Source organism: Eulemur rufifrons, chromosome 15 (assembly GCF_041146395.1).
Source record: "Eulemur rufifrons isolate Redbay chromosome 15, OSU_ERuf_1, whole genome shotgun sequence".
Lineage (NCBI taxonomy): Eukaryota > Metazoa > Chordata > Mammalia > Primates > Lemuridae > Eulemur > Eulemur rufifrons.
In genome coordinates, this window is record NC_090997.1 from 12,629,583 (window position 1) to 12,649,501 (window position 19,919).

At 50.5% G+C, this 19,919-nt stretch overlaps 1 protein-coding gene across 4 annotated transcripts; it reads left to right on the forward strand.

Moving 5' to 3' along the window:
- The first annotated feature begins 1,265 nt into the window (after positions 1 to 1,265).
- On the forward strand, positions 1,266 to 19,892 carry RSPH9 (radial spoke head component 9). Of its 4 annotated transcripts, none has more exons than XM_069488164.1 (7): positions 1,266 to 1,492; positions 4,781 to 4,946; positions 8,681 to 8,810; positions 9,411 to 9,589; positions 13,891 to 13,895; positions 14,520 to 14,544; positions 18,909 to 19,892. In XM_069488164.1, exons 1-7 carry the CDS (start codon positions 1,266 to 1,268, stop codon positions 19,110 to 19,112), a joined length of 936 nt encoding a protein of 311 aa, XP_069344265.1. In that variant the 3' UTR covers positions 19,113 to 19,892. The 4 variants fall into 4 exon arrangements, with proteins under 4 accessions (XP_069344265.1, XP_069344267.1, XP_069344266.1 ...); XM_069488166.1 differs by having other exon boundaries at positions 8,726 to 8,810; XM_069488165.1 differs by lacking the exons at positions 13,891 to 13,895; positions 14,520 to 14,544 and having other exon boundaries at positions 9,411 to 9,557; positions 18,983 to 19,892.
- Positions 19,893 to 19,919: the final 27 nt, after the last annotated feature.

Below are 19,919 nucleotides of genomic sequence, written 5' to 3' on the forward strand. Positions count from 1 at the left end.
AATATATTCTACTATCCAGAATTTTGATTGGTTTTCTGTCTGATGCTATACCTTACAGAAGAGGAACTGGGCCATATCTCCTACTTAAGGAAAGGAAAGGCTGAGGGGGGTCTACCTAAAGGGAGTGGGGGAGTTGTGAATAAGGAGGTTATAAATTGTATTGAGATGACATAGTAAGCCAAGTCAACTCCCTGAAATACTAATTTTAAAAGCCTTCATAAACAGTGCCTAGATGATAAAAATAAATTAGTCATCAGGGTAATTTAGACACTTCTCTAATGGCTTGGCATTGGGGCCCAGATCATTCTGATTTCATGAGTCCTCTTCAAAGAAATCCAGAGATGAAAAGATCAATTACTATAATAATATTAACAATAAAGCCCATCTCCTTCCCTGGCAACAGGCTTGCTGAGGAACCTACTTATGTTTGTCCTTGGCTGGGGCCTTAAGGGGTGAAGAAGTTGTCTAGCCCAGGGAGTGAAAAGCCCCAGCTGCAGTGGGGTTTTGGCCTTTTATCTGTTGTTACCATTTGGGTCAAATAGCAACAGTTGTGGGTGGTAGTTGATGGGAACATGTAGTCTGTAAATGTCATCTTCTGTACCCCTCTCCACACCCTCCTTTTCCAAGGTGTCCTATATCTTGCCCCATTGCCTAGATCTTCATTTGTCACTCAGAATGTTCTATGGAAGGGGTTGATTAAAAAAAAGACATCTGATGACGACCGAAGAGAATCGAATGGATGGACCTCATTCTGTAAGACCTGGCTTGGTGTGGGGGACTGGGTAGAGATTGTCAGAATCTTAGACTTTTAAGGCCGGGAGGAATCTCAATTCTTCACATAATTCCGAGGCCAAGAAGTGCCGTCACAGGGGTGAAATAATACAATGTCGTTGTCGGGGTTTTGTATTGTTTTTCTTTCCAAGCCCTCACTGCATACAGTGAGGACTCAATAAATGCCGACTACGTGAAAGGGCTCAAGGAGGAACCAAATGTCCATGGAGTTGGGCTGGGTTGGGACCTCCAACTCCACACTGTGGCCTACCTATAGCAGCGGAAGCCAGGCAGACCCAAATTCCGGAAAGGAAGAGGGAGCGGCCTAGTGTATGCCCTGGCTTTAGGAAGGGCTCCGTGGAAGGAGAGCTGGACGGTGGACGGTTGGATGGGTGGAATCCTGCTTCCGGCTAGACGGAAGGGCGGAGCTTGGGTCTCCATGGAGACGGCTTCGCCTGGCAACCCAGTGGGCGTTGAGCAGAGCCGCTGGCCTGATGGACGCCGAGGGCCTCCTTCTGTCCCTGGAGCTGGCTTCGGGCAGTGGGCAAGGCCTCGGCCCGGACCGTCGGGCCTCGTTGCTCACTTCCCTTATGCTGGTTAAGCGCGACTACCGCTACGATCGGGTCCTTTTCTGGGGCCGCATCCTCGGCCTCGTCTCCGATTACTACATCGCACAAGGGCTGAGCGAGGACCAGCTCGCACCGCGCAAGACACTGTACAGGTGGAGGCGGCACCCGGGATGGGGCGACACCGCCCGAGGCTAGGAGGGACGGCCACCGGAGGCAGGGGCGGGCTGGGCAGCTCGTTGGACTCTAAAGGGGCGGGGCTTGTGGGGTCCAGGAGGCGGGTGGGCGGGATCTGAGGCGGATGGAATGGTCTTAGGGGCGGGGCCTAGGGCGGAAACCAGAAGGTTGCAGAAAGGGGCGGGACTGGGAAGTCGGAACTCGAGGCTAGAGCGGAGCCTGAATGGGCGGGGAAGCGAAGGGGCGTGGTCCGAGCGGGCAGGGGCCTGGGAGGGCGCGTTGTCGGCCTGGGGTGCCAAGAGAAACTTAGATGCCGCCAGCTTCATAACGGAGGCAGGGCCAAGAACGAAAGTGGAGCTAGGGGAAAGTTTCTGGAGAAGAAGCCAGATGCCAGCCAGGTGCCGGGTCTGGCATTCCATTCCGAAGGGCTTAGTTTGGAGAAGGGTCAGACGCCTGGAGGTGGAGTGACGCTGTTAGGAAGCAGGTCCTGAAGCATCTCTGATGGAGGTGTTGGCTATGGAAGTAGAGAACGAATGCGGAATGGGGAAAGAGGGGGTGTAGAACTGGGGAGAAGTCCCCGGACACTAACATACAGAACTATCCAGCCTCTTTTTGACTACTGGCGATGAGGGGGAGCTTACGACCTTATAAAGCAGACCATGCAGGCTACAGGTAGTTGGAGACTTCATTTATCTATCCATACATCAATCCAACATTCACTGGATGCATCCTGTGGTAGACTTGGGGTTATAAAGATGGCTAGGACCGCACCTCTGTCTCCGAGTTATTCACATTCTAGGGAGAAAGACAGATATGTCACTCAGCAATTACAGCACAATGCAGTAAAACTAGAACAGAGGTGTACACAAAGAGGGACCAAGGTTGACATTCTTCTGACAACTGAGTAAGATCACTAGGGGAGTAACATTGAGTTCTGAAAGATGAGCAGGAGTTGTCCAGGCAGGCGTTGGGAAAGGCATGCAAGTTAGAGGGAACAGTTCTACAAACTCTTGGTGCCTGGAGAAGGCTTGGAGTGTTGGGAGAATAGCAGTAGGTAACGTGACAGTGGCAGTGGCAGTGCAGGGTGTTGTATAGGACTGAGTGGGGAGGCCGAGGGGCTTCAACTTTGTCCAAAGGCCATGGGGAGCTACTGAAGGGCTTTAAGCAAGAAGAGCCTGCTCAGATCTGAGTGGGCAGAATGGCTTGGAAGTGCAGTGAGCATTTAGGAGTCCCTTGTGTCCAGATGAAGGGGCCTGAAAGGAAGAGGTAGCTGAGGAAATGGAGAGGAGGGGATGGGTTGAAAAGATTTAAGTGGTAGAAATGGCAGGCCTTGTGACCGATTGAATGAGGGTGGTGGTAAAGGAGAGGTTAAGGTTGACCCCAGCTTTCCAGCGGCTGAGTAAGTGCTGCCACTACTCACTGGGAGACACTTCAGGGAGCAGGGCTAGGGCAGACATAGTAGTGGATTTGGGGTGAGGTGCCTGGGGGCAAGGTGTTAAGAAGGTGTATTAAAGTACAGATCTGGAGTCCAGAAGAAAAATCTGGACTGAAGATAGAGATTTGGGATTCATTTCATTTTATAAGTATTTGCTGACACCTACTATATGCTACTGTGTACTAAACATTGATTTGGGGACCAGGAGTTCAGTGGCAAATGAAGTCCTTGTCTTCATGGAGCTTACATTGTAGTGCATGCTGGGGAGCAGGGAAGGGGAGACAGATAGATAAACATACACATTTATTATGTGTCAGATGTGTTAAGTGCTAAGGGAGATACAGAATACAGAGAGGAGTACTATTTTAATAGGGTGCTCAGGGGTGGCCTCTCTGATAAGGTAACATTTGAGAAGACACCTGAAGTGACTGAGGGAGTGAGCTATGTGGATACCTGAATTCTAGACAAGTGCAAAGGGCCTGAGGCAGGTGTGTGCTTAGTGTGTTTGTGGAACCTCATAGAGACTAGTGTGGCTAGAGAAGAATGAGTGAGGGGCAGCATTGTAGGACACGAGGTCAGAGAGGTAAAGGGTGGGAAACGATCTGCAGGGCCTTGTGGGGTGTTATAAGACCTGGCTGAATGGCAAGCCATTGGGAGTTTCTGCACAGAGGACTGGCATGATCTGGCTTAGGTCTGAACAGTTGGGTGGAGACTAGTCTGAAGGGGAAGTAGATGTGGCAGCAGGAAGACCAATGGGGCGTCTACTCCAGTATCTAGGCAAGAGGGAATGGTGGCTTGGGCCAAGGTGGAAGCAGTGGTGGTGGTGAGAAGTGGTTGGATTCCGGGTACCGACGGCAGTAGCTGGGGCTCTAGAAGGCAGGTGGATAAGCCTGCAGAGAGAAAAGAGGGGTGAGCAGAGTCCCTGGAAATACTTAAGGCCCTGGAAGAGGAAGAAGGGAGATATCAGAGGAAATGGAAATGGAGATGCATCTGTTGGCTGTTAAGTGTCCTCGGTGGCCTTCTCCTGAGCAGTTTCTTGGTGTGGTGGGGGCAGAAATCATGGTGCAGAGGGCGGAAGAGTGAAAGGGAGAGGGAGGAAGGGCCTCTGCAGGGGAATTTGTTCTGAGATTATTGTTCAGAGCTGGGGAAGAGAAAGGGAAGGACAGGAAAAGCATTTTCTAGAGGGACATGGATTTGAGGGCTGTAGTTTTAGCAGGCTTAGCAGTTTTTAAGTTGAGATTGAACTGGTGGAGAGTAAAGGGCAGGAAGATGGGTAGAGACTGGGGACTCAGGCCTGGCAGGTATTAGAGAAGAGTGGGAGGACTCCTCTCCTGGTGGGAAGTGAGAAAGAAGGGACCAGGAAGGGCTTGGCGAATGCTCCTGAAGACCTCGGCGGAGGAGAGATCCTTGAGCTCAGGCTGGGCTTCCTGAGAAACAGAAGGAAATGGCTGTGCTGTTGGCTCAGGAGGCAGGCCGAGCATGAATTTAGAGGCCACCAAACCAGGGGTGCTCACAATTGAGCAAAGTTCAGCCTTCAGAAACTCATGCAGAATTTCACAGTCCAGATATTTAGGAAGAGGCTCATTTGATTTCAGCATATATGAAACTTTGTAACCTTTAAAGAAATAAAATTGAATTTCTATCACGTATGAGGGTGGGGTGAATCATGGGCACTTAGGGATTCTAAGGGTCTTGAAACAGTGTTGGGAGGACAGGTGGGAACTCCAACAGCTTTTCTTGGGCCTAACCTACTAGGGGGAGGGGAAGGTGGCAGGAAGAATTGGGTAGTTGGGGGAGCTGGAATCCAGGACAGTGTGGATGTCATTTGCAGCCTGAACTGCATGGAGTGGAGCCTCTTGCCCCCTGCCACAGAGGAGATGGTGGTGCAGACGTCTGTGGTGAAGGGCCGCTTCATGGGGGACCCTTCACATGAGTACGAACACACTGAGCTGCAGAAGGTGAACGAAGGTGAAAAGGTCTTTGAAGAAGAAGTAGTGGTGAGTGACTAGGAGGAGACGGAGGAGGGCCTGGGCCGTACAAAACTCAGCCCAGGGCCGGGCGTGGTGGCTCACGCCTGTAATCCTAGCACTCTGGGAGGCCGAGGTGGGCAGATCGTTTGAGCTCAGGAGTTCGAGACCAGCCTGAGCAAGAGCGAGACCCCATCTCTACTAAAAATAGAAAGAAATTATATGGACAGCTAAAAATATATATAGAAAAAATTAGCCGGGCATGGTGGTGCATGCCTGTAGTCCCAGCTACTCGGGAGGCTGAGACAGGAGGATCCCTTGAGCTCAGGAGTTTGAGGTTGCTGTGAGCTAGGCTGACGCCACGGCACTCACTCTAGCCTGGGCAACAGAGTGAGACTCTGTCTCAAAAAAAAAAAAAAAAAAAACTCAGCCCAGTAGAAATGATGGCAGTGGCTACTATTATAGTTACCTTTGCTACTGCCAAGTTGGGTATTGAGTACCTGGGTGTGCCAGGCACTGTACTACTACTGTGCCTGTATCATCTCTTTGAGTCTATACAACTCTGTGAAGTTGGGACGTTACTTTCCAGGTGGTAGAGAGGAGGACACTGAGGTTTAGGGAGGCACACATCGCCCAGGCACACATCGCTCCTGAGCAACGGTGTGAAGAGAGGGGCAGCTCTTGTGGCAGCCTGGCTCTGGGGTGGGGGCGGGAAGAGTGAAGTTTGTGCTGCACTCTGGGGTCAGGGAATGTGCACAGGCTCTTATAATGTAGTATCAGTTTTCATTTCAGTAGATAATACACTCACATGGTTCAAAACTCAAAGGTTAAAAAAAGGGATATAGTAAATTTTCCTCCCATCTCTGTCCACCAGTCACACAAGTCCTCTTTTTGGGGGACATTAATGTAACTATTTTGCATGTGTGAGTGTGTGTGTGTGTATGTGTGCGCACATATGTATGTGTGTCCAAATCTTTCTACTCAAAGTGCAGTTGGGATCAGAAGCATCACCATGTCCTAGGAGTTAGAAATGTAGAATCTTGGGCCCCAGCGTCAGAAATCTGCACTTTAACAATTATCTGTAGGAATGTGAATTCACATTGAAGGGTGAGACATTCTATCCAAGTACAAACCTCGGTAAATACCTTACCTATACATAGTCTCTTTTTACCTTAAAAACAAACAAAATGAATGGCAGGGCGGGGTGCAGTGGCTCCTGCCTGTAATCCTAGCACTCTTTTTTTTTTTTTTTTTTTTGTTAGACAGAGTCTCGCTCTGTTGCCCGGGCTGGAGTGCCGTGGCATCAGCTTCGCTCACAGCAACCTGAAACTCCTGGGCTCAAGCGATCCTCCTGCCTCAGCCTCCTGAGTAGCTGGCACTACAGGCATGTGCCACCATGCCCGGCTCATTTTTCTATATATTGTTAGTTGGCCTGCTAATTTCTTTCTATTTTTAGTGGAGACGGGGTCTCGCTCTTGTTCAGGCTGGTATCGAACTCCTGACCTCAAGTGATCCACCCACCTCGGCCTCCCAGAGTGCTAGGATTACAGGTGTGAACCACCGCACCTGGCCTAATCCTAGCACTCCGGGAGGCTGAGGCAGGAGGATTGCTTGAGCTTAGGAGTTTGAGACCAGCCTGAGCAAGAACAAGACCCCATCTCTACTAAAAATAGAAAAAATTAGCTGAGCATGGTGGTGAGCGCCTGTAGTCCCAGCTACTCAGGAGGCTGAGGCAGGAGGAGCTCTTGAACCCAGGAGCTGGAGGTTGCTGTGAGCTAGGCTGACGCCACGGCACTCTACCCAGGGCAATTAAGTGAGACTGTCTCAAAACAAAACAAAACAACTGGCAGCATGTTATACATACAGTTCTACACCTTGCTTTTTTAACTTAAAAATGTATTTTGGAGATCTTTCTATATCCGTGCCTTAAAGAACCTTCCCATTCTTTTTACCATTGTGGGAGTATACCACAATAACCAGTGTCTTATTCATGGAAATATAGGTTTCCAAGTTTTAGCTCTGACAAAGAGTGCCATAATGAATGACCTCCTACAGACGTCGTTTTCAGTGTGTGCACTTTTTCAAAAAGATCAATTCCTAGAAATGGAGTTACTAAGGCAAAAAGTAAGGAGCCCAAGTTTTGAAGCTAGACAAGCCCAGAATTTGAAACCCAGCCTCTGCATTTGAACTCAGATGGTGCCAAAAGTCTGGGTCTGTCTGTGAGGCTTGGCTGCAACCCCTATCCCCTCCCACCTGATAAACTTCATCTCCTGAGTTTTATTTTCTGTGAAACTGAGATATTTACACTGCAGGCTTGTGCAGATTACATGAGGTAACATATTCAAAGCTCCTGGCCTAGGCACTTATTATAGCTTAGTTTCCATCTCTCCTTTATAAACCATTCAATTTGGCAGCCCAGGGGAAGTAGGTGGCTGAGTGATTCTGTTGAAGCCTCTGTTGATATGTTTTCCTTGCCAAGTGCTGCTTTTCTCCAGACACCTCTATGAAGTAGTTTTGTTCAAGGTTGTCCTTAATATTGTTTTTTTTTTTTTTCCTTAAAATAGAGACAAGGTCTCGAACTCCTGAGCTCAAGCAATCCTCCTGCCTCAGCCTCCTGAATAGCTGGGACTACAGGCACGTGCCACCACTCCCAGCTAGTTTTTTCTATTTTTAGTAGAGATAGGGTCTCACTCTTGCTCAGGCTGGTCTTGAACTCCAGAGCTCAAGTAATCCTCCCACCTCGGCCTTCCAGAGTGCTAGGATTACAGGTGTGAGCCATGGCGCCTGGCCCTGTTATATTAATTGTAACCAAATTTTATCTGTGTAAAAAGGTTACAATATGGGGAAGTGCCTGGGAAATAATGTTATGCCAAAGAGCAGGATATGAAACAATGTAAACCGTGACTCTAATTTTGCTTTAAATATAGGCATAGAAAAAGAGAGTGGAAGGAAATGTATCAATATGTTACCAGTGATTATCCTTAGGAGGTGGGATTATGAGTGGTTTTAATTCTCCTAGGTGTGTCTTTCTATATTATCCAACTATTCGACAGCGAGCAGGATTGCTTTTATATTTTAAAAGGGTAAAATAAACATCATTTAAATGTGATGACTTGATGACGGGATGGCACGCCTCTGGAAGAGAACGTAAGAAACTGTTAATGGTGGTTACCCCTAGTGAGGGCAACTAGGGGGTTGGGGACTGGGATGAGAGAAGAACTGATTTTTTTTTTATAGTTTTGAATACCATACCACCTGTATTTATCACCAATTAAAACATAAATAAATAGGGCTGGGTGCGGTGGCTCGTGCCTGTAATCCTAGCACCCTGGGAGGCCGAGGCGGGTGGATCACTTGAGGTCAGGAGTTCGAGACCAGCCTGAGCAAGAGCAAGACCCCGCCTCCACTAAAAATAGAAAGAAATTATCTGGACAACTAAAAATATATATAGAAAAAGTTAGCCGGGCATGGTGGCACATGCCTGCACTCCCAGCTACTCGGGAGGCTGAGGCAGGAGGATCGCTTGAGCCCAGGAGTTTGAGGTTGCTGTGAGCTAGGCTGACGCCATGGCACTCTAGCCCGGGCAACAGAGAGAGACTCTGTCTCAAAAATAAATAAATAAATAAGAAAGAAAGAAAATCTTGATAGGAAGGGCTTGCCAGTGTGGTCTTTGTGGCCCTGGTGTCTACACCTTGGTGACTTGGGTGAGATGGGCTGAATGGGCACAGTGACCTGGCTGGATGGCTCCTCTCCTGTTCCCTCAGGTCCAGATCAAGGAAGAGACCCGCTTGGTGTCCATCATTGACCAGATTGACAAGGCTGTGTCCATCATGCCCCGAGGTGCCCTCTTCAAGACTCCTTTTGGACCCACCCATGTCAATCGGACCTTTGAAGGTGAGTTCTCTGGGGCCCCTCTCAAGGGCAGGAAGGTGTCTCTTCCCAAGTGTAGTCAGACATATGTCTGGGAGTTTGAGGGAACCTGCCCACTTCCTTGCAGAAGGAGTAGCTGTGGCCAGATCACCTGGGAGAATGTGCCTGATGACCTGGAACCAGTGAGTCACTGGACTCTGACTCTCTTCTGCCTGAGGGGATGGGAGAGCACATGGTTGCTTCGTTCCTATGGCTTTACATGGGTCTGGGCCACCTGCCTTTTCCCACCTTCCTTCTCCTTGTTTTTTTTTTTTTTTTTTTTTTTTAAGAGATGAGGTTTTGCTATGTTGTCTAGGCTGGTCTCAAACTCCTGGGCTCAGGTGATCCTCCTGCCTCAGCCTCCCAAGTAGCTGGAACTATAGGCACATGCCACCTCACCTGGCTTCCTTAGACTCTTTATTACAGGATCCGGGCCAACTTTGGACTGAGGAAACACTAATTCCTCTCCTCCCTTCCGTTCTCTGTCAGTGGGGTTTGCAAGCCCCTCCATGTAGTCCCAATGCAGAGAGAAAGGGGCCTGTGGGGTTTGGGGCTGACCATTTTCTTCCTACTGCCCCTTTCTAGGACTGTCCTTGTCTGACGCCAAGAAGCTCAGTTCCTACTTCCACTTCAGAGAGGCTACTGAGCTGAAGAATAAGCCCTTGCTTGAGAAGGCTGACCTGGACCCCTCCCTGGATTTCATGGACTCCTTGGAGCATGACATCCCCAAAGGTAATAGTCCATTAACTCGAGGACATGGATCTGCCCCCAGGTCAGAGCAGTGGGCCATGCCACCTGCCATTCTCTTCTGAGACTTGTACCAATGGGAATTGGTGGTTCCCCATGGGTTCTTGAGGGTGGGGCTTCCCCAGGCCCAGCCCATAGTAGACACTCGGTTAATATTTTCAAATGGCAAAAGGTAGGATTGTTTTCCATATGAATACACAGAAAGGAAATACCTCAGTATCTCTTGATTTTCATAGCAATCTTGAATGGAGGCAGATTGGGAATCTTTCCCCAAACATCCCTGAAAATACCAGCCGCATATATACCTCAACTCTTAGTTTTAGGGTTCTGTCTGATGCTTGGCACATACATGGTATTCAGTAAGTGGGTATTGGTTGTCTGAATAGCAAGGCACCTGCTCAGGAAATGAGTTCTGTACATTTGCTTTCTGTTATGTCTGGTACTTTTTAATCTTAAAACACAGCTTCATGGGACTTCTTGTGCTGCGGGGGCCACCTGGCCCAGGCACAAACCCAGGAGTTGTTGGCAGGACCACCAAGACCTCACTTCCTTCCCTTGAGCTTTGCCAGTAGAGAAGAGTGTGTCATAGGATGCTAACCCGACAGGTGCCAGGTTCTAGGTGATTGGGGGCCAGGCCCAAGACACGGACTCAGTGCCCCTCTTCTTTCCCTCCCATGTGGGGTGTTTCTGAGAATGAGAGGGATCTGATGATGACAATGGCAATGATAATGACAATAACAGCTAACTCATAAAAGCAGTGACACTACACTGCTTATGGTGTGCCAGGCACTGTACTCAGCCCTTGCTGTACGTTATCTCATTTTAATCTTCACAACTAGCCTATGAGGTGGTGGATATTATTATTCTTCCCATTTTGCAGAAGAAGAAACAAAGGTTCAGAGAGTTAAACTCCAGGACATAGTAAGTGTTAGGGTGTTAGACTCTAGGACTATGGCATTAACTGTGGTGTCAGGTAGATGGTGTTTCCTTTTAAACACCAATGGGAGTGACAGGACCACAGTCACCCCTGCCACTAGGGGAAACACTCCTGAGGAGCGCGGAGCAACCCAGCTGGGTTGGAACTCAGGATGGGGCTGGGCTGGCAAGGGCTCTGGAATCAGGCAGCCTGGGCTGGAATCCCAAATCGGCCACTCACTAGCTGCGTGACTTTGGGCAAGTCCCTCAATTTCCTTGTGCCTCAGTTTCCTTGTTTCTAAAAGCAGGAGATTGGTATTTGTTATCTCATTATGGTTGTTATGAGAATTAAATGAGTTAACTCATACACATATACAAAATGCTTGCAACAGTGCCTAATGCACAGTAAGGACTGGAATAAATATGAATATAGGCATACCTTGGAGCCACTGTGGGTTTATTCCTGACCACTGCAATAAAGTGAATACCACAATGAAGTGAGTCGCGCACATTTTTTTGGTTTCCCAGTGAATATAAAATTATGTTTATACTATTCTGCAGTCTATTAAATATGAAATAGCATCATGTCTAAAAAAACTATGCACATACCTTAATGAAAATATACTTCATTGCTAAAAATGCTAACGATCTTCTGAGCCTTCAGCGAGTCATAATCTTTTTGCTAGTATAGGGTCTTGCCTCAGTGTTGATGGCTGCTGACTGGTCAGGGTAGTAGATGCTGAAAGTTGGGGTGGTTGTTGCAATTCTTAAAATAGCACAACAGTGAAGTTTGCTGCGTCAATGGACTCTTCCTTTCATGAAAGATTTCGCTATAGCATGAGATGCTGTCTGATAGGATTTTACCCACAGTAGAACTTTTTCCAAAATTGGAGTCAGTCCTCTCAAACCCTGCTGCTGCTTTTATCAACTATGTTTAGGTAATATTCTAAGTCTTTTGTTGTCATTTCAACAATGTTCACAGCATCTTCACCTCAAGAAACCACTTTCTTTGCTTATCCATAAGAAGCAACATTTCAACCTTTAAGTTTTATCATGAGATTGCAGCCATTCAGTCACATCTTCAGGCTCCACCTCTAATTCTGGTTCTCTTGCTGTTTCCACCACATCTGCAGCTCCTCCTTCCACTGAAGTCTTGTACCCCTCAAAGTCATTTATGAGGGTTAGAATCAACTTCTTCCAAACTCCTGTTAATGTTGATACTTTGACCTCACCCCATGAATCACAAATGGTCTTTTTTTTTTTTTCTTGGATCTTTTTTTTTTTTTTTTTTGAGACAGAGTCTCGCTTTGTTGCCCAGGCTAGAGTGAGTGCCGTGGCGTCAGCCTAGCTCACAGCAACCTCAAACTCCTGGGCTCAAGCAATCCTCCTGCCTCAGCCTCCCGAGTAGCTGGGACTACAGGCATGCGCCACTATGCCCGGCTAATTTTTCTATATATATATTTTTAGTTGTCCATATAATTTCTTTCTATTTTTAGTAGAGACGGGGTCTCGCTCTTGCTCAGGCTGGTCTCGAACTCCTGACCTTGAGCGATCCACCCGCCTCGGCCTCCCAGAGTGCTAGGATTACAGGCGTGAGCCACCACGCCCGGCCCACAAATGTTCTTAATGGCATCTAGAATGGTGAATCTTTTCCAGAAGGTTTTCAATTCACTTTGCTGAGATCCATCAGAGGAATCACTGTCTATGGTAGCTATATAGCCTTACAAAATGTATCTCTTAAATGATAAGACTTGAAAGTTGAAATTGCTCTTTGATCCATGGGCTACAGAATGGGTGTTGTGTTAGCAGGCATGAAAATAACATTCATCTCCTTACACATCTCCATTAGAGCTCTTGGGGGACTAGATGCATTGTCAGTGGGCAGCAGCATTTTGAAAGGAATCTTTTTTTCTGTAGGTCTCAACAGTGGGCTTAAAATATTCAGTAAACCATGCTCTAAACAGATGTGCTGTGATCCAGGCTTTGCTGTTTCATTTATAAAGCACGGGCAGAGCTGAATTAGCATAATTCTTAAGGACCTGAGGATTTTCATAATGGTAAATGAGCATTGGCTTCAACTTAAAGTCACAAGCTGTATTAGCCCTTAACAAGAGAGTCATCCTCTCCTTTGAAGTTTTGAAACCAGGCATTGACTTCTGCTCTGGAGCTATGAAAGTCCTAGATGGCACTTTCTTCCAATAGAAGGCTGTCTGTCAGCATTGAAAATCTGTTGTTTAGCGTGGCCTCATTCATCAAGGGTCTTACCTAGATCTTCTGGATAACTTGCTGAAGCTTCTACATCAGCACTTGCTGCTTCACCTTGTACTTTTATGTTATGGAGATGGCTTTTTTCTTTAAACCTCATGAACTAACCTCTTTTAGCTTCATCCTTTTCTTTCACAGCTTCCTCACCTCTCTCAGCCTTCATGGGATTGAAGGACCTTGCTCTGGATTAGGCTTTGGCTTAAGGGAATGTTGTGGCTGGTTTGATCTTCTATCCAGACCACTCAAACTTTCTCCATATCAGCAATCAGGCTGTTTTGCTTTCTTAGCATCCATGTGTTCACTGGAGTAGCACTTTTAATTTCCTTTAAGAACTTTTCCTTTACATTCACAACTTGGCTTTTGGTGCAAGAGGCCTAGCTTTCAGCCCATCTCAGCTTTTGACATGGCTTCTTCACTAAGCTTAATCATTTCTAGCTTTCAATTTAAAGTGAGAAATGTGTGACTCTTCCTTTCACTTGAACACTTAGAGGCCATTTTAGGGTTGTGAATTGGCCTAATTTCAATTTTGTTGTGTTTCAGGACATAGGGAGGCCCGAGGAGAGGGAGATGGGGAAACAGCTCGTCAGCGGAGCAGTCAGAACACACACAACACTTACCAAATAAGTTTGCTGTCTTAAAAGGGTGCAGTTCGCAGCTCCCCAAAATAATTACAGTAGTGACATCAATGATCACTGATTACTGATTGCCATAACAGATATAATAATCAAAAAGTTTGAAATACTGTGAGAATTACCAAAGACTGACACAGACACACAGTGAGCACATGCTGTGGGAAAAATGGCACAGGCAGACTGGCGTGATGCAGGACTGCTGCAAACCTTCAACCTGTAAAACACGCAGTTCTGGAAAGCACAGTAAAATGAGGTATGCCTGTAACTATTATTTTTAGGGGCAGAAAGTGCTTAGAGGTGGGCTGGGACAAGACTAGGAGGGCCTAGAAGGCAGGGCAGCGTGAGCTGCGGGGCTCATGAGCAGGTCTGTGATAACAAGGCAGCAGCGCACAAGAGGGCGGAGACGGGGCCGGGCAAGCCAGGGATCAGGAGGCCATTCCAGGGCCACTGCAGTACCCCAGGTGCCAGGCGATGGTCCTGAGTGGGTAGGAGCTGCCACCAAGGAGTGGCTGTTCTGGCCTCCACCACACAGGGACATCGGAGTCAAGCCACCCTGAGCAGGGCCGGTCCTGCAGTGACAGATAGGAGGGGCTTCCGGACCAGTGACGCGTTTATAGGGGCTGGGACATTTCTCAGCCATCAGACACACTTCTCAGACTTCCCTTATCTCCTCCAACTCTGTTCCCAGCCTTGCCAGGAGCCAGAGGGGGCTGCACATCCCCGTTGATAAAGGGAGCCAGGGACGTGGTGGTGGTGGGACAGTGCCAGGGCCTGAGGAGTTGGCCTACAGAAGTCTCCTTAATGCCCCCAATCAGGGGGCACCAGCCTCATGCCCTGACTCGGGGTGTGTCTGGGAAGCCTTCACAGCCGTCTCGTGTGCAGCTGGATGCTCCAGGGCTGGAGGATGAGCTCTCCCTCGTGTTGGGTGATAGGGGCTGGCCCAGCATCTTCTCCTCCCCGACGAAGCCTCATCCTCTGTGCTGTGAGAGGGGCAACGAGGGTCTTCTACAGTCCAGACCAAAGCCAGCTAGATGGGGTGGGGCCCAGCACAGTCTTCCTAAAGGAACACCATCAGCCCTGTCTGCCTGCCATCTGGGATAAAGGGGACTCAGAAGGCAGGTGTCTCTCCTTGAAGCAGGGGAAGATGTGGGTTTTTGGGGGTCTTCCTAAAGGCTGCTGGGGCCACCCTGACGTGTCCAGTCAGTTGGTGGATTCATTAGGCCTCTGGGAGGAATGGGCTCTGGGCCTGGGAGACGGCGAGTTGCAGTGGCCTGGGGCCCTAGGCATGCTGCCCTAATGGTGGGTCACAGGGCCGCAGGATCAAGAGCTGGCTGCCCTTCCCAGCCCACTCCAGTGTGGGGCTTTGTCCTGGCTGTTGGAGCCTTGGGAGCTGAGTGCTCCTGGCATTTCCTATGGGCATGGGCCTGAGGGGAGGGTGCCTCCTGGTCTTACCTTGGGAAACCTCTCTGCAGCCTCAGGGCCTCCAGATCCTTCCTTCAGAGCCCACCAGAGCCGGTCCCGAAAGCCTTCCAGACCCAGCTTTTTCCTATGAGGGTTTGGTGGGGGCCATGGTGTGGGGGGTGGAAGTGTGGATGATCAGGGGAGAGCAGACAGCACTGATTTTTCTCCCAGACTCCCCTTCTCGTCAGCCAGGGAAAGAGCAGGATGTGCTGCTGGGAGGCTGCCCTGCCAGGCAGACAGTGGCCAGGCTGGGCTGGGCTGCTAAGGGGGGCCAAAACCTCAAGGAAGAGTTCCCTGAGACACCAGGACTGGCTAGAAGGATGGGACTTGGCAGCTGTTTTCTGCCCAGGTAGGATCATTGTTTCACTTTTGGACCTGAGGCAACTGTTCAGGGTCACTCCGTGTCACCTCTGAGCAGGTGAGGTGTGGTTAGGTTGGCGCAGTCCCTGGGATCCTGTCCTCTGTGCCCATGGAGTAGGCCAGAGCTCAGCAGCTTGTGTCTGGGCCAGTCTAAAGAGAGGAGAGGGAGGGATTTTGCTCAGGGCCATTAATGTCCTCATGAGCTGTCATGCCATGCTCTAGGATCTGTAGAGTTTTGTGGGGGTGGGTAGCTTTGGGGGCCACAACCTAGTTTTAGGGTGGCAGGACCATCCTCCTGGTGGATACAAGGCAAGAGATAAGAGTTCTGCAACCTTGAGCTACAGGCAGGTGACATAGATGGGACCCTAGGTCAGGAGGCCAGATTTCTGTATTCCGCCATGCAATACTTCTCAACTGTTCGATCCATCAGTGAATAGCCACCGAGCAGCCACGACATGGCAGGCGCTTGCGATGCCCTCGAAACAGGATAGACGCCTCTCTTGCCTCACAGAAGCAAAAAGGTTTGGGAAGATCAAATGAAACAAAGAATGGGAAGGGGAAATATGAACTAGAAGGTGCCTTATAAATGGGGTCTTTGGTGTCCTGGGAAGCTGAGCGAAAGGACAGGAGGGCAGAGCTCCTCTCCTTGCTGCACTTTGGACTGGAGCAGAGGAACTGCCAGGTGCAGACTGGGGGCTCTGTCACAACCAAGTTCCCAGCAGCAATGCTCACTTCAGGCAGCAGAGGGCAGCAGGGGGCCCACCTGCCTGGAAAGGCCTCTGGAAGCTGGTGGTTGTGGTTGCGAAAGAGAAGCGGGTGGAGGGGCGAGTGAGACAGGAGCACTGAGAGGGGTGGGGAACATGGTGTCCAGGGTCAGCCTTCCTTAGGGGTGTGTGCAGGTGGCTCTTCCTGCCCCAGTCCCTTGGGAGCCTGGCCCTGGTGCCCATCCATCAATTTGGTAGGGGTGGCATCAGGGGTGCTTCACCCTTCCTCCTCTATCCCCAGGCCTCTAGGGGGTTTAATGCTACCTTGTGGCCTGGGTAGAGAATGGGGGTGGATCCCCCCCACTGGGAACCCATAGCCATTTTCTTTTGTGCCAGTCTGAGAGGGTTTAAGCCACTTGTTGCCCCTGGACAGCCGACATCCCCAGCCTGGCCCGCTCTCTCCCTCAGTTTTAATCTCAGAGCTTTGCTGCCTTTCCTCCTGGATGGCAGGAGAATTAATTACAAGTACACCCTGGCCTGACATTTGCAAACCAGCAAGGTGGGCAAGACCCCTGGGGCCTAGGAAATCCAGGACTTTCTGCTAATTGCAAGAGGCCCCTCTCCTGATGACCAGCTTGTGCCCTGCGCACTCTCAAAACACAGGTTGTCTGGAGAACAGTGGCAGCCAGGGGCAGGAGGGGAGGTTTGGGGAGACTTGGGAGAGAGCTGGAACACCAGAGCTGCAGGCTTTTCTCCTGACTCCCGGGGGAGGTGAGGGCAGCTGGCTGGGCTCAGCCTTTTCAACAGTCACAATAAGAAAGAGGGTGAAGGTGACAGCAAGTGCCTGGCTCCTCAGGTAGATGCTACGTGAATCATGGCACGTTCAGAATCTGTTTCCCGGGTGACCAGCTGAGCCAGGGACGGTGAGAGGACTGGAGTGTGATAGGAACACGGGGGAGGGAAGGGGACACAGTGCCGTCCGCTGGCTGGCCCCCACGTGCCGCTAACATACCCTGCCGGCACCCTTCAGCCTGTTTGGCTGCCCTGGTGGGGGCACTGTCTCTCTAGCACCCCTGCCGGTTTTGCTCTCTGGGGGGGAGCCCCTGCTGATGGGCCCGGGCCATTGTCCAAGACCCCACCCCCTTATCTACTGGAGGCAAGAGGTGGCCAAACCACAGAGCAAGCAGGCTGGCGTGAGGGCAGGTCAGGCCCCTGTCCTTGCTCAGGTGACTCAACACGTTGGCGACAGTGGACTGATGAGAAGGGTCTAGCTGGGTGGGTGGCCTCCAGGATTCCATTTTGTCCAGGGCGGCATTTGGCCCAGGCAGGCTGCAAGACACCCTACCTGGGTGGGCAGAGAGGAATGAGGCAGAACCAGGCCTTTCTTAGTTCAAGGGGCTGTGATCGTGGGCTCCAAGGGCAGGGAGGGGCCGTGTCTCTGTGGAAGCTGGCCCTAGATGCTGCTCGGGGCACTGGAGAGGTGACTAAGGCAGGGAATACCTTCCTGGGCCCGTGCTTCTTGCCAAGGGCTGAAAGCAGCGGTAGTAGGAACACTTTGTCAGACCCCCACCTCCTCACCCTCAGGCAATCTGTTTTCTGGAGACGTGTGACCAGAAAAGCAATAGGCTAAGGCTTCTTGAACTCTGGGGAGGGCAGGTCTGAGAGGTAGAGAGCCTCAGATATCCAAAGAGAGAAGCTCTAAGAGCCAAGGGAACACTTTCCCTTCCCTGGGGCAGTGCTCCAGCCCCTGGTCACACAGGGACTCTACTTGATGCTGTCCGGCCAGGCAGTGTGGGCTGCGGGAGCTGACACGGGTCCACACTGTGGCTTCCATTTAATCATCCCATGCATACGTGGTGGCATTTAGTGCTGGCCACTGCACAGTGCTAAGGTGAGCTCTGAGATGGCTTCTCCCTGGGCCGGGATAGAGGCAGCCGACCTGCATGTTGCCAGAAAACTCTGATTTTGACCTGGGCAGGTGACTATACCCTGAGCAGGGCTGAGCTGCTATGAGGGTCGGGGGTTCCCGGCAGTCAGGTTTCTTGGACGTAGGGTGGCTCCCAGTGGGTGAGGACTGAACTGTGAGGCAGCTGGGTGTGGACTGACCAGGGTGGGCCATGTTTGGAGGTGGCCTGCGGGAAGCTGGGGCAGTGGGAGCCAAGCAGCCGGGCTGAGCTGGCAGCCGATGAAGGCCTCAGAGCAGCTCTCAGTGCATGGCTGGCTGGTCCAACACCAAAACCTTCAAAGCATTTGCCTTTCTGGCTGGGCCGGGAGAGGCCTCAGTGCGCAGGGGAATAGAAGCCCCAGATCTGCATCCAGAGGCGATTTTCCCAGGCTCCTTCCTCCCACACAGTGGCTCCCTCCCTTGGTTCTGGAGCTGGATCAGGCCCTTTCAGCCAAGTCCTCATGGCTGCACAACTCAGCCCCAGGCTGGGCTGCTCCTGTCTGGGGGAGCAAAATCCAGGGCAGAACCCAGGACAGACAAAGGCTCATTAGCGGCAGCCCAAGTCCCCTCCCGCTTAGGATGGCCCCCAGTCTACCAGCAGCCAAAAAGGGCCATTGACTGGGAGGCCTGAATCGGCCAAACTTCTATTTGAACCCCCAGTCGAGTATAATCCATCTCAGAGCAGAGGCTTCTGGGACTGAGGAAGAGAGAGCAAAATGGCAAGTAGGGGCAAACCATACTAGGACTAAACATCACTGGCGGTTACCCCTGGTACCAGGTGAGGGGAGCCTGGAGAGTCCCCCCTAGCCCAGCCTAACTCCCCTCCGCCTGCGGCTTCAGCCTCTTCTGCCACTCAACCTTTAGCTAGACTTACTGTCAGGAACAAAACTGACTGGTTTGAATTTTACCTCTTTTCATTTCCTTTGCCCTTCCTCTGGACATGGTTTTTAATGAGCACTGAAATAAGCTAAAAGGCAATCAGGAGGAGTAATTAAATTGTCTGCCCCTCCGCAGTGGAGCCTTCGCACTCAGGCCTGGCTGCGCAGGGATCCAGTGGCCTCTGCATAGCTGGCAGAGCTTGGGCTCCAGCAGCACCCAGGCCTCTCCTCCGGCCCATGTCGTCCGCAGGGTCCTGGAGCATCCAGATGGAGCGAGGCAACGCGTTGGTGGTGCTGCGCAGCCTGCTCTGGCCGGGCCTCACCTTCTACCATGCTCCCCGCACCAAGAACTACGGCTACATCTACGTGGGCACTGGTGAGAAGAACATAGACTTGCCCTTCATGCTGTAGGATGGGGGCCAGCCTGGATATCTTTGTTTTCATAAATTTCAATAAACTTGGCCTGTTTGTTCTGTCCTGCCTCCCCTCATCTCCACATGCATCTGGTTCCAGGCTCTGAGGAGAGGCCCACTGAGCCAGAAAACCCATCTCTAAAGCAAGTGGAAGAGGGTTGGAATGTGCTAACAAAAGAGATACTAGGGCCAGGCGTGGTGGCTCACATGTGTAATCCCAGCACTTTGGGAGGCTGAGGTGGGAGGATCGCTTGAGCCCAGGAGTTCAAGACCAACCTGGGGAACACAGCGAGACCCATCTCTACAAAATATAAAAAAAATTAGCTGGGTGTGGTGCCATGCACCTGTAGTCCTAGCTACTCAGGAGGCTGAGGCAAGAGGACCTGCTTGAGCCCAGGAAGTTTGAGAGCTCAAGTGATCCCTTTGCACTATGATGATGCTACTACACTCTAGCCCAGGTAACAAAGCAGTCCCCATTTCAAAAAAAAAGAGAAAGAAAGAAAAATACTAGATAATGATGGGTGGAAATGGCTGGGGGAGAAGGGCCCCTTGAGGAAGGCAGTTTCTTGGATTCACACAAGAGCTGCATGTGGGCCAGGGAGCCCAACTCACCCCCTTGCAGCTCCCCCAGACTGGAAAGCTCCCAACTGTCAATAAAAAAGATGGGAACCTGTCTGGCCCACGAATTCCCTCCAGTTGCAATCATGTCACCCACTATAAGAGATCAGTGCCTCGGTGCTCAGCAATCATCCAGAAACGTGCCCAGGCCTCCTG